Raw genomic sequence first — 23019 nt, 5'->3', positions numbered from 1 at the left:
TCTTTCTAACCTGTTCTTAAATACCTCCAGTGCTAGCTTCTCGTGATAGCCTCCCCAAAAGATGCAAACTTATTCTGGTGCAGTACGGTCCTTATTTTAGACTGGTTTTTTTTCTTGATGTCACGTTGAAACGGATCTTGCTGAAGTGTCTTTGTGGCTTCTTGCACTTAGCTGTAGATTTACCTTTTTGTAGCAGCCTTTTACATTTGTGACTTTGCAGTTTCATCCTTGGGCATTCTTCTGTGGAGGCTCTGCAACCCTGACTCCTTTGAATTTTCTTTATAGAGCTTGATTTTCAGACCACTTGATTTTTTTTTTTTCCTAGTGCTTTCCTCATATGTTGCTAATTGTTACAGGGCATCCAAAAGTGGTTGCCTTATTGTAGATGAGACTTAGGAGCCTCGTTAACAGCAGGAGTACTTGATTTAGTTGAAGATCCTACTCTTTTTCATGCATTTTCTAAGCATTTGTCATTTTTTGCAATAGGATGATACTGATCTGTTATAGCTCCTAAATGTGTTTTCACAGAACTGATGTACCCTGACCTGTTTTGTATAGCTGATTTTGCCTGTTGATGTTGATTTGCACTTGGCCCTAGTGAATTGCACCTTGATCCATCATTGTAAACTGGATGAAATAGAAAAACAGTCTGAAGCCTGTCTGCTGCCATGCTGGCAGTCTGTCTGAGCGTGGTGTAATAAGGTCTGTGGACTCAGTAAACGTGTCCTGTTCTGTCAAGCAGGTTATCACTGAAAACCCAGAATGATGCTGACCTGGGGCACAGATGAATCATTTCTGATTCATGGCTCCATTTTGATGTCAAATCATTGACGGCTACCCACACTGAAGTTGTTTGACCTATTTGCCATTCCCTCTTAGCTTAATCTAGGTGATGCCTCAATAATTTGCCTTAAATACTATATAAAAGTATGAGAAGTCCTTTGAAAGTTGAAATGGACAATGTCTATTGCCAAGTCCCTTCTGTAAGGGCCAGCTGACCTGTTGTGGAAGAAGTCAGATTGATGTGATACAACTTGCTGTTGTCAAATCCACATTGGCTGCTACTCGTCACCTTCTCCACTCCGAGAGGCCTGCAAATTGTGTTCCTATTTTTCCCTTGAAATTGAAATTAAACTGATGGATGTGTAATTCCTGGCTGTTCTTCCCACTCCTTCCCTGAACATACTTGTTTCTCTTCTGTTTTTTTTCCCCTCCTTCTTTCCTTCAGGCTGTGTGCTGTAAAGACACACAGACAGGAGACAGAAGATTACAAGCCTTTGAGGGATTGGTTAATTCTTTAAGGAAACATGACAAAGCACTAAGCTTTGCTATAACGTCGGTAACTGAAAACAGCAGCTGGGAGCAGAGGAAGATACTGTGTTCACTGTCTATCAGTAACACGTTAAGGGAGAATAAAACCGTGAATGTGTTACTTAAAACGTTTTTACTCATGATTCTGATGTTCCCAAGCAAAGAGCTTTTTTTTAGTTAAGAAGACATTGCCTTAAACGTGTAATCTGAGCTTCTCTGGCAGTTCAGAAAGGTTGTTGCCATTTAAAGCTTTCTCTGTGTTCAAGAAGTTCACGCCGCACTGTAGCGGTTACCCTGTTTTCATGCCATCTAATCCTTGCTCGCTGAGATTGTACCACGTTCATCCCTGGGAATGTTGTTGTGTGGCAGAGGCTCTACCTTACTTCTGCACTGTGATATCTGCCAGAGAGGCAAAAAAGTATATATAAAAAATTAGGTTTTAGGGCTCCCAGTTAAGTACCTTTCATTGCATCAACGCTGCTCTAATTCTAGGAAAAACTATCCAACTTGCTCTGCCAAGGTGACAAATGGTATTGCTCATATGAAAGTGTCTACTGCTGTTATTCATATGTACGGCACAGTAGTTCTAAGGATTGTGCAAAGACTACCCAGGAACTCTAAAGCCACTTGGACTTCTGTGAACCTTTTGGGTTTTTTCCTGTGCGGTTAATAACACTTTTTCTTTCTTTCTTTCTTTCTTTCTTTGTCCCTCCACCTCCTCTTCTGCAGTTTCAGCTTCTTGCCTCAGCATTATTTAAGTCTGGATCGGATTTCACCACTCTTGGTGAGTATTGTGTATCAGAAGAATTATACTATGTATGTTGCCTCCGATAAAGATCATTACTATTAGTTTCTACTGGGTTTTTTATATCAAATGTTATAGTTCATATGCATATTGTAGGCCCTTTTCGGATTGAATCTGTGAAGTGCTACTTCTTAGACATTTGAGAGATTATTTATAATGACCAGTGTCCAATGCCTCAAGCCCATATTTAAAACATCTGTCACCAGTGGTTTAAACCCATGCCTCCCAGGATCATTTTCTGTCTCTTATTACATCTGATGCCTCACTGTTACCTAAATAAACAGAAGCTTTGGTCAGAATAAAGCACCTCCTGTCATATCACTTTGGAATCTCACAGCATGGCTACAGCTCTGTTTGCTGTGATAACTGCAATTCCTGGAGTAATGTGGTTCGCTCTGTTCTTTGCAAAACGAGTTCTTTGGGCAGAGTGTCAAGAGCGAAGAAAACAGTGGCGTGTAGGGCTGGAAACAGGAGGTCTGAGCCAAAGCCATAATTTGTTTCACTATTCTGTCCAGTTAACTCTTTTAAACAGTTGAGAGATTAATCCTGGGCAAGCTATAGGAAGGTTATAGGCATAACTTACATTCTTGCAATGATGTGTTGTCCTCAAGTTACCAAGCTCTTGCTAGGAGTATGGATGACTTCAGGTTTTGATGAATGCATAATTCCTAATCTAAGGACTTGAGGGAAGGAAAAAGCCCCCTGCACTGTCTGCCCTGCTGGATGAGGAAGCTCTGCTGAGCTTGTGTGTTTTGGAAGACGTTATCTAGTTGGTGCTGTAAGATGAATTTTTTTAAAAGGAAGAAAACCCAAGTTTCAGAAAGCTGTTTTTTCCCTAGTTTTAAGCGTTCTAAAAGATGAATTAGTTCTTGACACAATACAGTACTTTATTCAGAGGTTAGCTTTACAGATAGGAGGATACATACGTCAAGTGGTGCTTCTAAAAGAAAACAAAAAAACCAAGCCCTCCTTGATTTGATTAACTTGGTTGACTTTGATTAACTGAAGAGTGAGTTCACTGAATTAAAAAGCATTCCTTTGAGATACCAGTGATTGAAGTAATAGAAAGCAGAGGAAATCGTTGTATGCCCGCTCTATTGTTCTTGCTGTTGATGGCTTAAGTATGGGGATTTGGATAAACAATGCTTCTGCTGCAGACTAAACTCTCCCCTGTTGGGAGGCGGCACTTCACAAAACTAGTTTGCAAAGCACCCTGGTGCCAAGATGCAGCCTGGGTCCTCGGTATAAGTCCAGTGATTAAACAGCAACTCTGACTTGGGACTCCTACCATCAGCAGAGCTTGTCTCAAGAAAAACTGCAAGCACCAGTTCTGGTTAAGATAGTAGTAAAGATAATGAGGAAAGCCTCAGGACAGAAGAAATGAGGCACCAAATAAAAATAGCTACACGGATTTTGTTTTCTGGGACATCAGAGCAGTCCCCTGAGGACTCTTGCTTCCCCCATTTCTTCAGGACTGTCCATGAGCTTGACAGCCATTTGCGTATTACTTTTTATGGCATTTCGATTGCAGTGTTGGCTTGGGGTGAAGTGATCTCTGTGTGTATAAGCACATAGTAGTGGGACAGAGAGCTGGCAGCCTTGTTAAGTTAGTTGAGGCAGAAGTAGCAAATAGTTAAACATCCGTCCAAAATGGACAACTGGCATACTCCACAGCTAAACTGAGCATTTAAAGTAGCGAGCACTGACTTGCGTTCCCCTTTTCTTCCTTCCCCAGGATTTTCAGATGTTGACCACACATACGCGCAGAGAACTCAGCTGTTTGATACACTAGTCAACTTCTTTCCAGACAACATGACCCCTCCTAAAGGCAACCTGGTAGACCTCATCACGCTGTAACGGAGCAATCACTGGACATGTGGAAGAAGGGAAAAGCATCCATTTTCAGTATTTTAATTTTTTTACTGCATTGATTGACTGCTGGGATGAAGTAATATAGTAACCCCTAGGTGTTTGAAAGGGGTTTTATACTTGTATGGTGAATCCCTGAAGCTTTTCCCTTGGAGTAGGTTAATAAAATGTAACTGACATACTTCTGACTAAATATATATATTTTTTCTGACTTTGGATTTTGAGTTAGCAAATGTAAGATGAAAAGGTGGGGGGAAAGAAAAAAAAAAAAACAACAAAAAACCCAATCATGCAGTGATCGTTTTTGCCTGTAGGGGAAAACTGAGATTTGTGGGTTGTCTGGAATTAAAGATGATGGGTTTTATTTTGGGTTTTGTGAGAAAGGTGGGGGGGAGGTTGTTATTTGCTCATTTGTAGCTAGTCATGATATATTGCGTTATCCTACAACTCCATCCTCAGCAGCTGAATAACTTGGCGGCAGGACACTGACATGTGTTGAGGTAATAGTAATGTATGTCTTGAGTCTTGTAATCGCAGTGTGTCATGTGAAGGGGAGCATGTGTTACAAATTATCTGTCTCCTTGCCCCAGAACTGGGCTGACAGTAGTGTCTAATTGCATCTGATATCTGGTCTAAACCTAAATGCCTATCTTTTGTTCTCTGGAGCCTTCCACTTAGACCTGACCGGCAAGTGGGAACCTCAGAGAAACCGCTGGAAAATGGGAGCGCAGTCATCGTCCTCACAGGCCCCTTTTCAGGGTTTGTTCTGTTCTCACTGCCATGAGAACACTCTCTCTTCCGATGAGAAACCATGCAGGTCCTCACAGAGCCCAGCAGAACTGGGTCTTCCACCACACGCACACCCAACCTCTGCAACCTGACTCCAGGTTGGGTGTAGGATTTCTGAAGCAGATTGTCTTCGTTTACATGCACCTATGCTTCTGTGTATGTTTGTCAATGTGTAAATGTAAAGAGGATTGCTCCAAACAGCTTGTCTCCTTCCTATGTATTGCAGCTCATTCACTTTTAAATGCATTTTAGACCTAGATCTGAATGTGAGGGAGGCCTTTTTAGCATAAATCTTTGAAAGCAAGCTGATGCATATGTATAGAAAATATATGCTTCCTCGCTGAAAGCCTTCTTTATAAATAAGGTAAGGGCTTGGTGCTGCACTATGAAGTGGAATGAAGGATATGTGTACCCAGCATTAGAAACTTTTCGCATTCAGTGTCAGTGAGCATTCAGTACAAACTGGCAGATGTAAATATTTATATGAGACTGCAAAGCTTTACGTCCAGAAATGTTCATGCCAGTAGAGTATCATTGCTGCACCCACTGTGGCTACATGACTCCTGTTGAACTTGATGGAAGTCTTGTGTGTGCAAAGATGATCTAAACTCTTGAAATAAAGAGTTAGTGAAGTGTCTTTTTCAGAGCTCGAGTGTCTGCTTGCTTTGATTGCATTGTATTGCCTCTTCATCATGTTCTTTGTGTGACTTTTGTAGTCCTGGTACGTTAGAAATAAATTTAAAAACTCATACTAGTGTTTAATCACTTAGAAAGGAACAATATGTTAGAGGCTTGGCTTTGCTTTTTCTTCAGGGAGAACTATACAAATCCAGTGTTTTTAAGTAACTTGTAACTTGAGACTTTTTAGACATTGTATACTTCAGTGGATGGCAAATCAGATGTCTGCAGAAGAATTCCACTCAGTACGTAGTGCGGTAAATGAAATCTGATGAAGTTTTCTCTTTGAAACATTGCATTTCTTTTTTTCAGTGACAATGAAAGTTTTACGTCACTGCTAGGCTTTACGATGTGCTACCTTTGCTGATGCTTTGTTAACTAGTTAAAGCAGGGCTTAAAAGGGTACGAATGTAGATACCGACAGTGCTATACCCGGGGAATATTCCAATTGAGGTGGTATTTCCATTGAGGTTGAACTGAGCACTTTTAATGCAACCAGCCAAAATGCTGCAGCCCTCTAGTACTTGAAATTTTAGTGCTGTTGTGTGCTCCCTTATCACTTGATCTCATTGCCTGTGTATTCTCCTACTTCAGTCAGATGATTAATTGCTTTTTGTGGCAGTTTTCTAATCAGCCAAGCTCTTTGTAAACTTTTATGCGTACACCTTTGATGACTATACCTTTGATGGCTACGTGTGAGGCTGAACCCAAAAGATACAACTAGACTGAGGAGCCCCGGGGAGCACACAGTGGAAGCTTAGGAATGCCAAAAGCTTTGTGAATGGTGTTGCTGGTGAGCAGTGCATCATGTCAGGCTTGGTTTGTGTTATAGAAATTCGATGAAAACTCATTGTCCTTTGCGTTGGGGGTGCATGCAAAGCCTGACAGCCTAGCTCATTTCTTTTTTTTGTAGCATAGTGTAAATGAATGACTTGTCTGAGCGAGGTGAACATTGCTTCTGCAGGACTGACAATCCCAGCTAATGAGAGCACTTCAGGATGATCAAATATTGACCTAACTTTATCCTGAGCAGATCAATGTCAGCTCGCACAAGTACAGTTTATGGATTACAGCTGGTGATTAACCAGCAGAAACTATTTGCTCAGCTTCAGAGTATTTGTTGAGCAGCAGAGGCACCCTGTGGCCAGAGAGGTTAATCCAAAGTGAAGGTTTCTTGTGGCTTTGCCAAGAGTCTTTCCTGGTTCTGCGTCCTTAAAGCTAGGCATCAAAATTAAATTATTTCTTTGCATTGGTGTATGTTACACTACCTGATTTAAAAACTAATTAAAAATTCTGAGCAGTGAAGTACAAATTTCCTTTCAAAATAAGCCAGTTATTGACAAGCAGTTACAGGGAGAGTTTGAATTTACTTACATGCAGATCTTTAAAGATACTGGTGATATTCCAGGAAAGCGTTAGATGTGAGCATTACAGAAATACTGAAGTACAAACAGAAGAGACACCCACTTGCTCTGAGAACAGCTACCTGAAAATGTCTTGCAGCACAGTGCATGCAATGTTATAAATATACAAGCTGTACGTGAGAAGTCTTCGAGCCTCACCCTTACTGCTTGCAGGCTGTAGCAGAGACTGCTTTTTTGCTTAGACAAGACAAACATACTATATATGCCTTTACCTTATATTATAAGGTGACTTTGTGTATGGATTTAGCACCGCATTATCTTTGCACTACAGTAGTTTATCTCTAAATTATGTGTTAACTTGTAAATAAGGTATTGCAAAAGAAAGCATCATTATTTGTCAGAGAGGGACTCATTTATGATGACTGAGGTCTTTAAAGCTGAAGTTACAAGGTTCTGGTATGTTTTTTAAAGCTGTAGGAAGTCAGGGTGGAATAAACTTGATACAGACATCAAGAATTCAGTCCTGATTTAGCTTTTTTTTTTTAAATCCTTTTGAGATCCATGAGTTTGGTTCTTCACTGACACTGGCCTTCAGCATAGTTGCTCTTACAATATTATTCAGTAGATCATCTCTTTGGAAAACATGAAACTATTCTTTATGCAAAGTTGTTCCTATCAAGTGACATGCTTTCCTAGAGAAATAAAATTATTTGGATTTGATTTTTGGTCACTTGGATTAGGCAGAATTAAGTGAGTTTCTTAATGTTTGTCTTGTACAACCCCTCATAGTAGTCATGAGGCAGAAGTCCTTAAGAGTTCTTCCAAAATGACTTCTCCAAGCAAGTACTGCTATTGCAATGGGACCTAACACATTTTCATGTGGCACGTGGCAGGAGGACCTACTTAGATGATGTTGTTACAAATGAGGAGACTATAGCCACCTCCTTGCCCTTGGTTTTTTTTTTTTGAGGGTCTGATTAATTAAATATTGCTCCTGGGGAGACCTTGAAGGGCGATGCGAAGTAGTTACTGAAATTAATTGTAGCTTTTCTCTTCTGGCTTTTTGAAAGATAACACTTGTGACAAATTTATTCTTAAACATCTCTTCCTCTTGCTGAGTATAATGAGGAAGGACAACTTTGTCTCGGAAAAGTTTAGTTTGCCCTTTTTCTGGATAGCATCCTGTATGTGCTGTTTAGGTAGGGACATCCAGTCGTGTAAATAAATGTCTGGGATTTGGTTCTGTTTGCCTGGGATGGCTCTGTGTGCACACCTGGTACACGCTAGCTCAGGGGTCAAGCTGGAGGTTCCTACCAGAAGATCAGTTAGCAAAATCGTGCTCTCATTTTGGAAAATCCGTCTGTGACGACCCAATTGGAAAGGCTTTTCTAAGGTATTTGCCTTGTGCAGTGGCAACTAGAGTGAAATTAGGAAACTTTCCCAAAGAACGTACTAAAGCTTGCCTGTACAAAGATGGGACTGGAGTAAGGATGCAGTGAGAGGTTTAAATTAGATGGCTGATATTTTTTGATCATTAATTGTAATAGCCTAGCCTGAAAATCTAATGACTGAGGAGTCAGCAAATGAATTGGACTGCTTATTTGGAAGAGAGTGGGCTCTTTGTAGAGGCATTGGAGCTAGTGGCAAGGGATTGTGATAGCTTTATCTGTGTTCTTTAATCAGCAGCCACGAGTGTCTCAGGGTCTCCATTAGCTGTTTTTTCTTCCAGAAGAGACTCCTTCCAAAGCAGAGTAATGACTCTGGAAGAGTGTTTTCCGTAGGGCTTTGTGGAGCAGCTGTTTTCTGAATCATTTTCCTGATGCGTGCAAATTTGTAGAAGGGAGTTTTCTTTGTCACAAAATTGTACACCACTCTTGCCCTGCTGTGCAAACGTGCACTTGTGAGTGGTGCAGGCAAGGAGTGATAAATTCAGAGCAGTGTTCTGAGAAACACTTGAAGCTTGTTTGCTGCTCTTACTGTAAGAAAGATTAGCATTAATGCTGCTTGTTTCAAATGCAGGAGGGTGGCAGGTACCTGTAATGCTAATACTATTAATTCTCTTGCTGCCTCCTGTATTTCAGAACTGAGAAGGAAATACTTCTGTAGAGCTTATGGAATGAAACTTTTAGTATGAATTAGCACTGTGCAACCGTAAACTTGAATGCTCCTGCATCTCTGTACATGCAGTAATTCTGTTAATGTAATGCTGTGCTGCTTCTGGGGCAAATGGCAAAAATTATTAGATACATTTCCATTCAGTACCTTTGTTTTTAGAAGTGGAAAAATGTCTTGTGAAACCTTGCATCCTGGTGTATGCTTTGAATTTTAGCTTATTAGTTGTGGTTGGCTCGGAGTTAAGGAATGTTTGGCTATTGTCAAGTGAAGTCCTGACAGTAAAAGCAATTCATGTACGTCTCTGGAAGTGCTTGTGTTATTTTATAGCTGTAGTTCTTACAGAAACAGAGGTGGGCCCAGTTAAAATAAAAAAATATTCCTGTTCTGATTAGGGGAAAAAATTGTAGAAACTCTGAATGAGCTTGGCCAATTTTACTAAGTACACATGATAATTTGGAGACGGGTCTTGTTTTGTGCAAGGAGAGTTTAAGAACAACTATACGACTTGTTCTTGATATAGATTGATAGTAGTATATAAACTGTAAATAGTGTTGAAATGTAAATGTACTGTCAGAAGCTTGTTAGTGTATCTAAACGCCTATGGGTATGGTAGACCTGATCATATCCTGTCATGGCAGAGGTTATGCTGGAAATTATTCAAGTTGTGGTAATGACTTATAGGCAAAATCCCTGTTCTACTGAAAGCCTCTATTATAATGAAAAGTTGGAGTGGAAAAAGTAGGTTTACTGTACTGGAACCATTATAATAGTACATGGCTCAGCACTTGGATAAATTGACTCCAGATGCTTTTATCTGTAGGCAATGGATCCAAACGCGGTTTTAGAGTGGAAGCCAGCTAATGACTTGCTTATTGCCGTTTGAGAGTCGCACAAGAAAATGTCACAGTTGATGCCAGCAGGTATACTTTTGGTGTTCCTGGCAGATGTCAAAGCACTGGATGGAGTTTTGGATTATCCACGTATGCTTTGGTATACGTAAACCTCTGAAGAGCATAGTGGTTGCGGGGGTTGTATATAACGCCAGCTTGTATGGCTTAGGTGTAGAGGTCTGCAAGGCAGCATCTTCCCCAAGCACAGATCGGAAAGCTAACATATTGCTGCTGTCTCTTTTGCTTTCATATATTTGAACTTGATTTGTTAGTGATGAACTCCAGATACTTGCTGTGACCCAAATTCAGCGTTCTGCTTACGAATATCTACAGCCACAGACTTGCTTAAGCTGCCGACAGTGTATCACTTCAGTACCCTGAAATCTTAATTTATACTTGGTGCAGACAATGGTACATGTTGTCTTGGCTTTCAGCTGTTTGCTAAAAGTCAGCACAGCTTTTACTGACGACCTGGAGACTGTAAGTATTGGAGTGCTGTCAGAAATCAGTTGACTCTTTTCAGCTTTAGTGTGGCATCACAGTTCATTCCTGGAAAAAGTGGGGTGAGTGAATAGCTCAAAAGTGCCTCTACCAGGTTAGATTTTTGGTTCTGCTACTAATTGGAAAGGAAAAAATCTGTCACTAGCATATATGCTGTCCAGCATGATGGTCAAAGCATGGTCCCTTGGGTATTCCCCCATTTCTTCTGACTTATTCGTTCCCTGTGTTACTGTTCACTGCTGTTAAAATGCTGTGCCTTCAGACTTCCCCAAGTTCAATGGAGCACCTACTGAAAAATTAAAGGTTAGAGCTGTGTGGTGGCTATGAGGGATCAGTTTCTCCATGTCATGTCATCAAGCTCTAGTTGCTTCCTTTGCCAAACTCCTTACTGCTGCCTCTGAAACAGTCAGGGAGGATCCTTGTGATTTACGTTGTTCTCCCCAAGGGCTGTTCCTCTTCTGGGGTAAGGATGGGGAAGTGTGGGAGCTGATTTCCCAGCAGCAGCACAGTGTGCTGTCAGCCTAACACTGCAGCATACACCTATTGACTTGTGCCTCTCCATGACCTGACATTCAGCCTTCCCTTCTGTCTCAGCAGGGTTTATTTTGCATGGCCCCAGGAGTGTGATAGCTGTTTGAAAGGAGAAAAAGGTGATGATACCAACCCTCAGGTTGTCCTAGGTTTCTGCCACTTGCTTTCATCATCCCAAGTCTTTCACCAGCTGAAGCGAACAGCTAGTAGTTGAGGTGTTTGATTTATTTCTGCAGTGTAGCAGGGCAGAGGGAATGGGAAGAGAAATGGGCTTGGGGATAACATAGTGGTGGCTCATGTGAGTATATGTTTAAGATGTGGTTTGTCTTTTGTGGAAGGACTTTGAAGACTCTCTTAAGAAGTACATCTGCTATTTAGAGCTGTTTTTTTCATGGGAGCTGGATTCTCTGGCTCTGTTTCAAATGGAAGTGATGCAATACCAGGATCTTCTAGTCCTGGAGCTTCACCTCAAGCTTTGGCCCTCTCCGCCCCAAAGACACCAGAGAAACTAATACAATTTTTTTTTTTCCTCCCCAGTCCCTCTGCAGTGATTGCAAGGAAGCCAGCTGGGCTTAACACTGTTCAAACATACTGGAGGTTGTGCAGCACAATCAGCTCTTAGACCAGGTCTGGCAGTCTTAAGAGATTGTTAAAACCTAAAAATGTTCTGAGCTTTCTGATGAAAGCTGCTGGTGCAATTAAGGGAGATAAGCTGCTTTTTAATTAATATGATGGTGAGAAGGCTAGCCCACAACAGTAGCTCCAGTGGTTGCAGTCTTCTCCACTTCCCAAATACCAATGGACGTGTTTTTCTCCCCAATGATGAGAAAATACACTTTAAATATCCTGACTTTGTAACTAGCTGCCCGAGGGACTGAATCAATTACTTCATGTTTCACTAAATGGAAGAGTGTGTGAACAGGGTCTGCTCATTGAAGAAGCCACTTCAAGGCTGAAAAATTTTTTTTTTGAAGTCCTGACAAAAAACTCAGCTCTTAAAAGGGGAAGATGGCTCTTATCAACCTGTGCTTTCTCAGTTGCAAGTCAGTGACTTCACTGCAAATAGTCCAGTCTGAACATCAGCTTATCCTTCTACCTCTGCTTGCCCTGCAGTAATACGCGCTATTCAAAAGGTGACAGCCCGGTTTCCTTCCCCAAGCAGTGCGGAGAACTGCTGTACTGGAGGAGACTTTCATCCAGCCATGGAGGAGATAACTATTGTGCTGCTGACTTGTTTTCCCCTCTCGTCTGCTGTGGTAATTGGGAAGGCAAACTAGCAGTGGAGGCTGAATATTTCCTTCATTTCTTCCTCATCATTCCTATCCTTCCTCCCCTCTCTCCCTCCCGTTGATGTTTTGATGTGCAAAACACTTTTCACTTCAGAAGCTGCTGTGCTGGGTAGTGGAAAAGAAAACAAAACCCTAGTTATTAGTAGCTGTTACTATTTACCAAAGCTATATTTTTTTCTGCTACGTCTTCCAGCATACCCTCCTCCACAGCAGGAAATGAGGGGATGCTGAGGAGACCAAAAGCAAGAGAAAAGAACTTAATTATACAAACAAATGTGTTCGTGGGAGTCTTGAGTCTTGGGGACCCTGAGCCTTGCAGACCACTTTGCCTAGGGCAGAAAATTAAAGCCCGCTGGCTCATTCTCAGTTAATGGGAGACGACGTTCCCATCCTTGTGGGCTGGTGGCCACGTGCATCTTGTACATTTAGATGCTGAGATGCAACGTGCCTCATTTTAGAAGTATCTAGTCTCGGTAAACATTTTCCCTTTGAACATTGTACTTTGAAACTGCTGGAGAAACCTCTGTCTCCTAGATGCATTGATAACATGGGGTTAAACACTGCTAGGCTGGCTGGCTGGACCCCATCACCTGGTCAGGGGTGCTTTTTCAAGCTGTTTCTTTGAGCTGTTGCCCTGACTCTTAGCGTAGTGCTATACAGTGTGGTGGTGTGTTTGTCTGGACCTTCGATCTTCGTTATCTCGTCCTCTACACCCTCATGTGGTCCCCAAAAGCTGGTTATTCCCTGTGTAGTGCTTGGAGTTGTGAGTGTCCGCTCCCTATCCAGAATTTGACCCTTTTTTCTGTTTTGGCATCCGACTTGAAGAATTTGCATCTCTACAGCAATCCCGCAGGCTCTGGTGTCAATCTGAATTCCCTTTGGTGTCTGTCCTGCAGTTGTTGTCTCGGACACCTGACCACAGGAGAGCTGAACCGAGAGGTGCAGACAGCCCCGGGCTGGAAAGGAGCGTCCGTGGGGTGATGAACGCTGTGAACTGCGCATGTGTTCTAATAAGCAAGTCAAATATTGACTAGTCCTGTGTTGAGCCTGCGGTGGTTACAGGCATCGTTCCTGGACTCTGGTGATTCCCTATCCTGCCCTTTTCTTTACAGATAAACGGATGATCTTTGTTCAGCCTGGAGTGTTAATTTTCTTCCTTGGCATAAATCATCTTTGATAATTTCTGGGTTGATACATAAGCCCCATGCTGTACATAAATGAATGAGTGATATGAGGAATATCTACAAATGTAGTTATGTTGTATGTAATGTACATAAGGAGAGAATGTATTTTGTTCATTTTTTTCTTAATAAAAATATATATGCTAGCAAGGGTGTGTATTTAAGATCTGTTTGTTCTAACATCGCTTGGTTCTGAGAATGGAAAAATGTCTGTGAAGGTCTCATAGCAGTGGTGCAGAAATTGTGCAGCCGGTGGTGCGGCAGGCACAGTTCCTGCTGGAGGAGCCTGCCGTGTCCCTCTGCACTGCAGAACAGCAGAGAAAATACCCTGTTCCCTGAAATCAGGGATTATTATCCCATATCCCATAAATCCAGTGTGTGCTTAGCAGTGGCAAAAACTTTTACTGGGGAGGAACACAGAGGTAGAGCATAGGCTAATGCAAACAATCAACTTATAATATTTAAATCAAATAATTACCTTTTTTTTTTCCCCCTTTGCGTAAGTGGAAACTTAACCTGGAACAAAACGTTTTATTTTGGGCACTTGAGGGCAAATGGAGATGCTGAACTGCCCACGCTGCTGCTGACCCTGCTGTTGCCCTTGCGTGATGGCCCTCTCTCATCAGGGCGTTTTGGCTTAGGGGTGTGAGGTTGGATTCCCTCCTCCACCACCTGACCTAAGTGTGAGGAGGGCTTGCAGGCTAGGAGCGAGTTCGGATGAAATGCAGAAACAAGGGCAAGCTCCCTCTCGCTTCCCTCCAACGTGAGCCTAAAGACACTAACAGTTCAAACAAGTGCTCTGGCTGTGGTGGGGCTGCCCTCACGCACATCAACTGAGCATCCTATCTCTCTGGGTTTTCTATTTTTTTTAATTACAGGAAGCTTTTTCACCACTATCCTACTTTCTTCTGCATAGGAAAAATACAAGCTCTTCCATGGCTGGCCACCTCTGAAGGTCTGGGTTGGTTTTGCTCCTGCTTGTCCAGTGTTTTCACATGTTCTTGCTAGCACAGGCTCTGCATGGTCCTGCTGGGTTTCCAAACAAGCTCAAACCATAGCCAGTTGTAATACCTACGTAACGGATCGCTGTGGCTCTTGAGCACAAGCTCTGCTCCCCCCGCCCCTTTTCACTCAGCCAAGAAACAAGTCTTTTACATAAGAATGTTTATTGACAGAAATACATGATGCTTTCAAAATATATTTGTAGGAAAATGCAAGAATAATCTCTACAATCCAGTTCCTCAGTAAATTCCAGTGTAAATCAGACTCCTGTCCCCGTGAGAGATGCTGCTATACAGTACGTAAGAGCTCTATTATATGTGCAAGGTTCAACGGGCAGCTGCCTTGGGAAATAAGTTCTCCTTCTGCAGTCCCTTATGGATTATGTCTTCTCCTGTACGTCTTCTGTAGGCAACAGTCACAGTATCAACCTCATCAGTTGGGTCGTGGCACTGTGAGTGGGAGATAAATGGTCCTAAAATATTTACACATTCCTTGTGAATCTGAAAATAGAAAAGTCTCTTGCAAGGACATCTGAGCTGCTTGTAAAACTCTCACCAAAAGGTAAGAGCAGTAATCTCTTTGTACAAGGTGTTGGATGTTAAAGCTGTTTTGGGGGAGAGAAGAGGAGCGTGGGGAAGGGAGGAGGGGCAGGGAGGGAGGAAATGCCTGGGTAGATTTTTTTTTTTAAATTCATTTTTGGTCTAACAATTATGGCTACAGTCTACAAAGGGAAGGATTAAGGCCAAAGATGCTCATCACTGCATTTCCTACCTGATTTTTTTTTTTTTCAAAAAGAATGTTCTCAACATAAAAAAATGTACTGTTTTTTCTGTGGAAATAGTTCTTTAAATAGGGGAAGGAAAATGTACTATAAAATATTAGTGGTTTAAAAATATGGTGTCTGGAAAAATAAATAAATGTACAATTCCTATTCAAATATAAATCACTGTAAGCACTTGTTGAGCAGTTACTATCTTCACTGGTCTCTGCTCGGAAGGGTTTAAGGTTGCTTGATCTCAAGCCTTTGTAGGGTTCTCTTGGAAAGTCTTTGGACCTGATTCATTAAAGCACTTTGGCATCTCTTTGCTGGGAAGGGGGATCTTAGGCACATGCCAAAACCCGACTGCCTGGAGATGCTCTGCCAGGGGCGTCCTTACAGCAACGGCAGCCCCAGCGGCCAAAGCCTCGCTCCTGCCCCGTGTTTTTGCTGCATTTATTTTCTGCAAAGGACAGAAACGCGAGGTCACCGACCCGCCGCTCGTCTCTTGGGGCAACTGGGAAGCAACATGCTGATGAAAGCAATTGCGAATGCCGACACCCGTTCTCTGAGCCTTGCTGCAATGTTAAAGAGCTGAACTCGCTGCTGCCGGAGTGGGGACAAAGCCGTGGCACAGGGTTATCCGGATGGGAGGCATTTTCCTGCTTCGTGCTGAATTTTGATCCCCTACCAGACTAGCCTTTAGCTTTTTCTTTCTTTTTTTTTTTTTCTTAATTTCCCCCCCCCTCCAAAATTACTTCCCCATAGTGCAGTGCACAAGTAAGTGAAGTGTGCTGAATACATTGCTAATGAATAGCAGGAATATTTACATACAAAAATATATAGGTTCGAACACTTCAAACTCTGCCCTTCAGTGCAGGAGAGAAGGGGGAAGAGCCAGTCCCTTTGAGAAGCTGTATCTTCTGCCAGCTTCTGTCCTGGGGCCAAGCAAACTGCCCCGACCCTCTCCTTCGTGAGCACTTCGAGGGCTGACTCGACCTGGGTTTCTCCAAGCTTTCCATTGCTCAGCTCCGCTTTTCCCCTTGTTCAGGGCAGGCATGGGAGCGGATCCCCATCGCGTTGACTTGGTGGCAGAGCAGCAAGGAAATCGCCCTGTCGTGCATTGGTGAATGCACGGTTTATGGCAAGCAGGGGAGAGGAAGGGCTGTGCTTGCGCACTGCTCTTCATCTGCAGCTCCTCTGGCTTGCAGAGCACTTGGAACCACCACCATCCTCATGTGCTGGGAGATGCACTCGCCCAAGTGGCCTTCTGGTCCTCTCCTCTCTTTCCCATGTGCTGGAGGATGGAGCCCTGCTCTGATCCCTGCCTCTGCTGGGGCTGAGCTGCTTCACCGAAGCCAGAGCAAAGGTGCCTGCTGTGAAGCTCTCCCCATCCTTTTAGAGCCATTTAGGAGCTGTCATGGGGGGTGGAAAATCAGAAATGGCTTCAGTCCAGCCACTTTCTGCTCCTGCATATTTTTCTTTCCCCTTCTGAAGACTTGTGGCAAAGGGAGACCTGGACAAGAGAGCAAGGGCTGCAGCACAAAGCTCAGTCCCAGCTTCACTGCTGAGCTGGGAGTTTCTTTGCAGGCTTTTGAAGAAGAGCTTGAGAGTGTGGGCTGAGCTTATAAACCTCAGGGGGAGGAAACACCAAGGGCTGTACCAATGGAAAACCCTGAATACCACCAAGCTACCTGGATCGTGCTTCTGTTGCTCTTTTATCTCTTCTGCTGCTCACACAGGAAAACATGACCACAAAAATCACAAACCATCACGGTGCATGTAACCCATGGTCTCGGGGGAGGATGAATGTGGACCGTGAGATGCTGCTGCATAATTACTGGAAGGCAATCAACGCTTCTGTAGGGAAATGTAGTGGCAGAGCTGGTCTGCGCTGGAGCTGGGCTCCTGCACCGCGAAAACCCCAACCTTGTGCCTGGGATAGCGACCGGGCATCGCTCTTGGTCTCATTACACCCTTCCTAGGAGGGGTGAACTCAAGGAATTACTCTTTTTCCTCTCCCTCCCCTTTGCATCAATACAAGAAGCTCCTGTGCCTCTCCCGGTCTCCAACCGGCTGCAGAATCCGTCCTGCAGCCCTTTGCGGCACAGCTGGCAGGGGCGCGGGACTGAGCATCGCTTGGCACTGCTGCATCCCCCCTGTCCAGCCGGGTCTGGGTGCATTCCTTTGCCTGTGGCACAACGTGGGGCTCTTGTGCGTTTTAGCCGGCAGTTTATGGGGAGAGGATGGAAACTGGATTAAAAAGGAACAGGCTGTTCCAGTTTTTTCCGCTCAATACCTGGGCGTTTCATGTTGGGGAGGGCAGAGCGATGACTAAACCGTGTGGGCCAGAGGATTTTTCTAGCTCTAATTGCCAGGTGTTGGTTTGCTGTCGGGTGTTGTGCTCCCTCTCCCATCCTATTTACATTTCTTTCTATTTTTTGAGTTGCTCGACAGCTGGAGGCCGCGGTTGGATGCGGGACAGGGGGGGACACACTGGGAGGAGACACCAGCAGCTCTTCGGGAGCAAAGCCACCCCATTCGCCCATGGCCGGTCAGGTCTGGCATGGTAGGTCCTGCTGAGCACCCGTGGGTGATGGAGGATGCTTGTCCGGATGCAGCCGCTATGGTGGCTTGTGTTGACAACGTGCCCCGGAGGTGTCCTCTCATGTCCCTTCTTCTTCCATCCTGCACCCCACGTGGTGGCATGAGGGGCCGTGATTAGTTCATTAAGGGATTTTCTAGGGTTTGTTGGGAATTTTGCCTTGTTTTGGAATTGTGTGCGTGTGTACGTAGGGATTATAGGTGGCATTTTTTGGGGGGTGGGGTGGTCATTTTTTGCTTGATCGAGTTCTGTATCCTATAAATGCGTGTCCTCCTCTTCCTCCAGGTCTTCCTTCATGAGGGTGTCGAGAGGAACAATCCAGCTGTCTCCCAGCTCACCATTGAGGTTCACCTTCTTCTCCTGCATTTCAGAGGAGGTCTCCATCACCTCCAGCGTGGGGTTATCATGGTAGCCATTCTCCATCGTCTGCAGCTCCTCTGTCAGGCGCTGCTGCGAGGAAAGAAAACCCAGAAAACCTGGTGAAAAACAGCTCGACCATGCTGTGCATGCCACCTTGGGGCTGTCACCTCCCAGCCAGCCATGGCCGCTGCCCCGTATAGATGTATATAACTACACATAAAAACTTTCACGGTGAGATTGAGGCTGGGGGCTGCGGTCAGTGCCAGCGCAGTGAGGGGATAGCATGGAGCTGGCGAGAGAGAGACTCTGCTAATGTGGGAGGGAGGAAAGAGCAGCCAGAGACATGTGGAAAACCTCCAGGAGCAGCTGCCAGCTTCAGCCTGGCCGTGGACCTGCAGCTCCTTCCCCTCGGGACCTCAGGAAGAGGCCGAGCATTGTTGCTGTACCCTGACCCTACATCCTAACTCCTATCTCCCCAACTTGACTCCGTTCTTCCTTTCCTTTTCTGTTCCCTTGTCCCTTTTTAGCTGCTTTATTGTTATTCTCCACCTCGACCCGGAGGGCAGCTCCCACCTTGCAGATGCTGCCAGCCCATATGCCCCTCATCCTATTCTGGAGCTCTCCGTGGAAAGCAGGCAGGGAAAGAACAGCCCCTCCAGCCCCTTTTCCTTCAGCCATGCGTGGTTTTGGCTGATTCATGGATGAATCAGGCACTGCATCACCCTAGTGCTTGGGTACGTGGTACTCCAGGCTCTGACCCAGCCCTTCATCCCCTGGCAGACCCCCAGCCCATCCCAATTTTGCATTCACCATGGCAGCTCCTTCATCCCCATCTCCCACCCCGGAGGGGTTCACCGGGGAGCTGCAGTCCTCGGTCAGCCCTTTTCTGGGGAGCGCAGGGCTCTCAGTAGGCACCCCTGTTAAAATCCGCCTGGATTTTCAGCTTGGTTTATTACAGTGCTCCTAATAAATGTCAGGAGACAGGCGTGGGAGGGAATCCATGGAGAAGGAAAGGGATGGAGAAGTGAAACTGCAGGGCTTGGCGCTAGCGGGGGGGCTGCGAAGGCACTGCTGGGGAGTCCCCTGGGTTGCACGTGGCGGGGGGAATGCGGGCAGGGATGGCAGGATGCTTGAAAGCTGAGGAGGCACCTGGGCTCTCACAGGGGCTGTTTCCCCCCATGGGGTTGCTGATACAACCCCCAGATGGATGGATGGATGCTCGGGCAGTGCTTTCTCCCCGCTGCAGCAAGGCACCCCCCCACTGTGCATTAAGGGGAAGGGGTCTTTAAAGCTGGGCTTTAGTAGGCTTTAGTCCTGTTAAAAGCTACTGAACCCTACCAAGCACCAGGCGTGAGAGCTGGGGGTGTTACGGATGCGGCGCCCACCCCTCCGATCCCTGTGTTGGAACTCACATTAAAGATCAGGGCCACATGTCCATCATCAAACCCGGGGAGATCAGGGTGGATGTGCTGGTTATTTCCAAGGTAAAACAACAGAAGGGTTTAAAAAGGGGGAGGGAGGGTTGGAGAAAAATAAAAATAAAAAAAAACTTTCAAGTCATTTTTGGAAAAGAAGCAGGAGGAAAACAAAAGAAACCACCCAAAAACAACTCCAAAAAGGAGAAATGTGTTTGATTTCCTAAAAACCTATTGCAGTCGCTTGGAAAAAGATCTTTTCCCGTGCTCTGAGCAAGAGCTGTACCGAGGAACTGGCATCCCCAGCTTTGGTTTTGCTGCCTTACCCTGTGGCTGGTGGGTATTTACCTCCAGAGCATCCAGCCAAGGCTGGTACCTGTTCCTCTGCACCATGTTACTTGAGGGACACGCATTCCCATTGCTAAAAATACCCTATTTCTACCTGTTTTCTGAACAATATGGGGCAAGAGTGTTACGCTGCTCCCTGTCCCTGCTGGGATGTTTTTCACCTTGACCAGGGAGATTTCAGCCAAGGGATGGCCCGGCTGCGAAACCCCGTAAGCTCCAAGGGGACCACAGCAGAAGTCAAATATCTATCAAGGTCTTGCATCCTCCCCCCTTCCCTCCTGAAAAATAAAAACAAGTCTGATGCCAGCATTGGTTTGCTCTTCCCTGCCTCCTGTGTTCATCTCCAATAGACTGCAAACATTTAAAGCAAAGGCTGCCTTATCCCTCACCTTCACGCAGCTACTGGCACGTGGGGCAGAGGTTGGAGTCCTCTGGGAAGAATGAGTTGGTTTTGGGGGAAATGACTCGAAGTAGGACCCAGGGGTTTGCTTCTCCATCGGGAGGGTGGTTTACCCTAATTGCATCATTTGGCCTCATTTTTTTTTCCCCTTTCTGTTGCTGTCCCTTCTCCAGAGCTAAATCCTCAACAGGAGCAGCAGGGGCTGATGCAAACCTCGGGTACGTGGCAGAGCTCTCCCCATCGGTGCCACAGGGCATGGGAATGGCCTGTCCTTGCAGGTGGATGCTACACTAAAATCACCCAGAATTGCTTCCTGAGATAAAAATTATATTAATTGTTTTCCCATGTCTGTTCTTCCTTAAATCCTGCTGCTGCTGCTCTGAAATTTGGCCCTGGCCCAGCTCTCCTAAAGGCTGAGCTGTGCGGTGTATGGCATCGATGCCCTCTGCGGCCATCCTCCTGCTGTCCTCCCACCCTGCAAACAGCCGTGGGCACCCTGCAAACAGCCGTGGGCTCCCCGCAGCCCCTGGCACCCCCAGGAAGGCATCGGGGTGATGCTGGGCACCCAACCCTGCTCCCCTACTCATAAAAGTATTTTGAGAATTTTTTGGGGGAAGAGTGGGGGTCTAGATGTGTTTGGAGGGGAGTTTTGGGTTGAGAAGGCCTTTCTTGCCAAAATTATGACCCAAGGATGCTGCTCAGCTGCCCTGTGCCCTGGGTGGCAGTGGGGATGGGTGCTGCTTGTCGCTGTACCCCACCACGACCAGCCCCTCGTTTCCCTGGTTTTCATCCTGGCTGTCCCCACCCCACACTCCCAAAGGGCAGCTCCTGCCCCTCCGGAGCATCCACAGCACTTGGGCACCCCTTGAGCAACACGCAAGGGTGGTGCCTGCTGGGCAAGCCAGGCTGTCTCCAGCAGCAAGAGATGGCAACACTGATGATCTTCATCTCCTGAAGATGCCTCTGGGACAAAAAGGTCTCAGGGTACCTGTCCCACCCCCCTCCCACCTTACCTGGTCCTTCTTTTGGGAGAAGCGCTGGTGGCAGCAGCCGTAGATGGCTGCAATCAGCAGCAGGGATCCGGCCAGGGTGACAATGGTGATGATCAGGGGCGTGCTGAACTCATCGTTGATTATCATCTCCCTCTCCATTTTGTCATAGGTGATGTTGGCGATGCCAAGCTGCCACAGAAGGGATGGGTCAGGCCCCGAGGAGGGCTTCCTGTGCCACCCACCTTGGGGGACATCCGTGGGGAAGCTGCACTGGAGACCCACTTACCTCCTCTAACTTGTCCTTCTTCTCCTTCAGCTCCTCGAGGACTTTTTCAGGGTCCAAAGGGACTGGGGGAAGAAAGAGGCTGCAATGAGCACAGGGGCGGGGGAGGTAGGTTGTGCCACCATCTCCCTGTCAATGGGGTGACGCCCTTTCTGGAGGAGGTGGAAGGAGATGTGCGGGTGTGGAGCCAACCCTTGCAGATGCCTCCACAGCCAGACAAGGAGCCAGGACCTCTTCTCCTGGCAGGGGGACAGCCCTGGAGACCCCAGTCCCCACCAGCCCCCAGCCCTGTGCTGTGCACACCCTGGTGGGGGTCTCTGCTTCGGTGGGCAAGTTGTGAGTGGGACCAGTGAGGGCCTGTAACCAGCTACTCCAGGCCATGCTGGAGCGGTGCAGGATTAGTCCCCAGGGCCCGGCTGCCCTGCCCATGGTCAGATGCTGGAGGCTGGACCCCTCACCCAGCCCCTGCCCTGATGACAAAGAGGAGGAGGATGGGGCTCAGTCCTTCCTCCCCCTGGCACTAAGCCAGCGTGATGCCTCCATCCTCCTGGTACCCTGGTGCTAAAGCAACGTTTGAGCACCCCTGGGCTGCGTGGGATTTCCCCAAAGGGCTCCGATGTGGGCAAGAAACTCCCCTCTGTGGTCCTTTGGGGAAGGATTTGAGCTGGGCACTGGGTTTTAACAACTTGGGAGGAATTTTTCCTCCTGGAGACTGGTCCCTGCCTTGCCTTATCGTGGATGGGAGAGTGATCTGGTGCATTCATTGGGGAGCAAAGCTCATTTCTGGGGTCGTTTTGCTTCTCCCAAGCCTCTGAGATGGGCAACCCAAGGAAAGGAGCCCCTTGGCCAAGCTCTAGCAGACCCCAAGGGCTCTGCCAAGCCTCAGGCTGCATCCCCATGCCAGGGTCCCTGACACCAGTCCTATCCCATCCCCCTTGGAGCAGGATGGTGGGATCATACTCACGGTGCACGACCGCCCACACGGCCCAGTGCTGGGAGCGGGGCTCGTGGGAAGTCAGCGTCACCGTGCACGTTTCCCTGCTGGCGTTGAAAGCGTGCTGGCCTGTCGAGCAGAAGCTCTCGAAGAAGGAGACGTTGATGCTGGCAGTCCTCCACTCGGCCTGCAGTGAGAGCAGGGGCTCAGCACCGTCCTCCTACCCGGGGACTGCTGAGGAGCATCCCGCCCCATCGCCAGGGATGCTGTTGGCCATCCCCATCCCCATCCTCCCCCATCCCTTTGCACCGTCCAGCTGCCGCCGGCCCTCCCAGGGGACAGGAAAAGTTTAAAAGTAGTTTCTTTATGAAAGCCGAGCTCTTGGCTGCCATTCCTCACCGGAGCCCTGCGCCGGCCTTATCTGAGGGCCACAGCTTTTGGCGTTACAGGAATAGCAGGTCCCCAAGGGAAGCAGGGCGGGGGGACGGGGGGAGGCCGAGGGGCCGCAGCGGGAGCGGGATAGGGCTGTGCAACCCCCCGTGTGCCCCCACAGGCATCTGTGGCCCTCCCACCACCTGCATTTCTACCCTCTGTCCCCAC

The 23019-nt window shown here is 46.4% G+C and overlaps 2 protein-coding genes across 7 annotated transcripts in view; one reads left to right on the top strand and one right to left on the bottom strand.

Annotated features, from left to right (window-relative positions):
- MKLN1 (muskelin 1) overlaps positions 1-13465 on the top strand; it is a 110188-nt gene extending 96723 nt beyond the window's left edge. For all 3 annotated transcript variants that reach the window (XM_072857264.1, XM_072857274.1, XM_072857281.1), the window contains 2 exons: positions 2041-2095; positions 3852-13465. In XM_072857264.1, coding sequence (XP_072713365.1) covers positions 2041-2095; positions 3852-3973 — 177 coding nt within the window. In that variant the 3' untranslated portion in view covers positions 3974-13465. The remainder of the gene's footprint in view (positions 1-2040; positions 2096-3851) is intronic.
- A 1005-nt stretch (positions 13466-14470) lies between these two features.
- The window catches only part of PODXL (podocalyxin like), a 46158-nt gene continuing 37609 nt past the window's right edge, over positions 14471-23019 (bottom strand). The window contains exons 5-9 of one of the 4 annotated variants that reach the window (XM_072857221.1): positions 22450-22606; positions 21489-21550; positions 21224-21391; positions 19460-19516; positions 14471-18137 (exon numbers count right to left, since the gene is read on the bottom strand). In XM_072857221.1, the coding sequence (XP_072713322.1) occupies positions 17943-18137; positions 19460-19516; positions 21224-21391; positions 21489-21550; positions 22450-22606 (639 nt within the window). In that variant the 3' untranslated portion in view covers positions 14471-17942. The remainder of the gene's footprint in view (positions 18138-19459; positions 19517-21223; positions 21392-21488; positions 21551-22449; positions 22607-23019) is intronic. The other 3 variants (XM_072857229.1, XM_072857238.1, XM_072857248.1) reach the window with 3 other exon arrangements.

Source organism: Ciconia boyciana, chromosome 1, assembly GCF_034638445.1.
Source record: "Ciconia boyciana chromosome 1, ASM3463844v1, whole genome shotgun sequence".
Taxonomy (NCBI): Eukaryota; Metazoa; Chordata; class Aves; order Ciconiiformes; family Ciconiidae; genus Ciconia; species Ciconia boyciana.
This window is presented reverse-complemented; position numbering and strand designations above follow the sequence as displayed.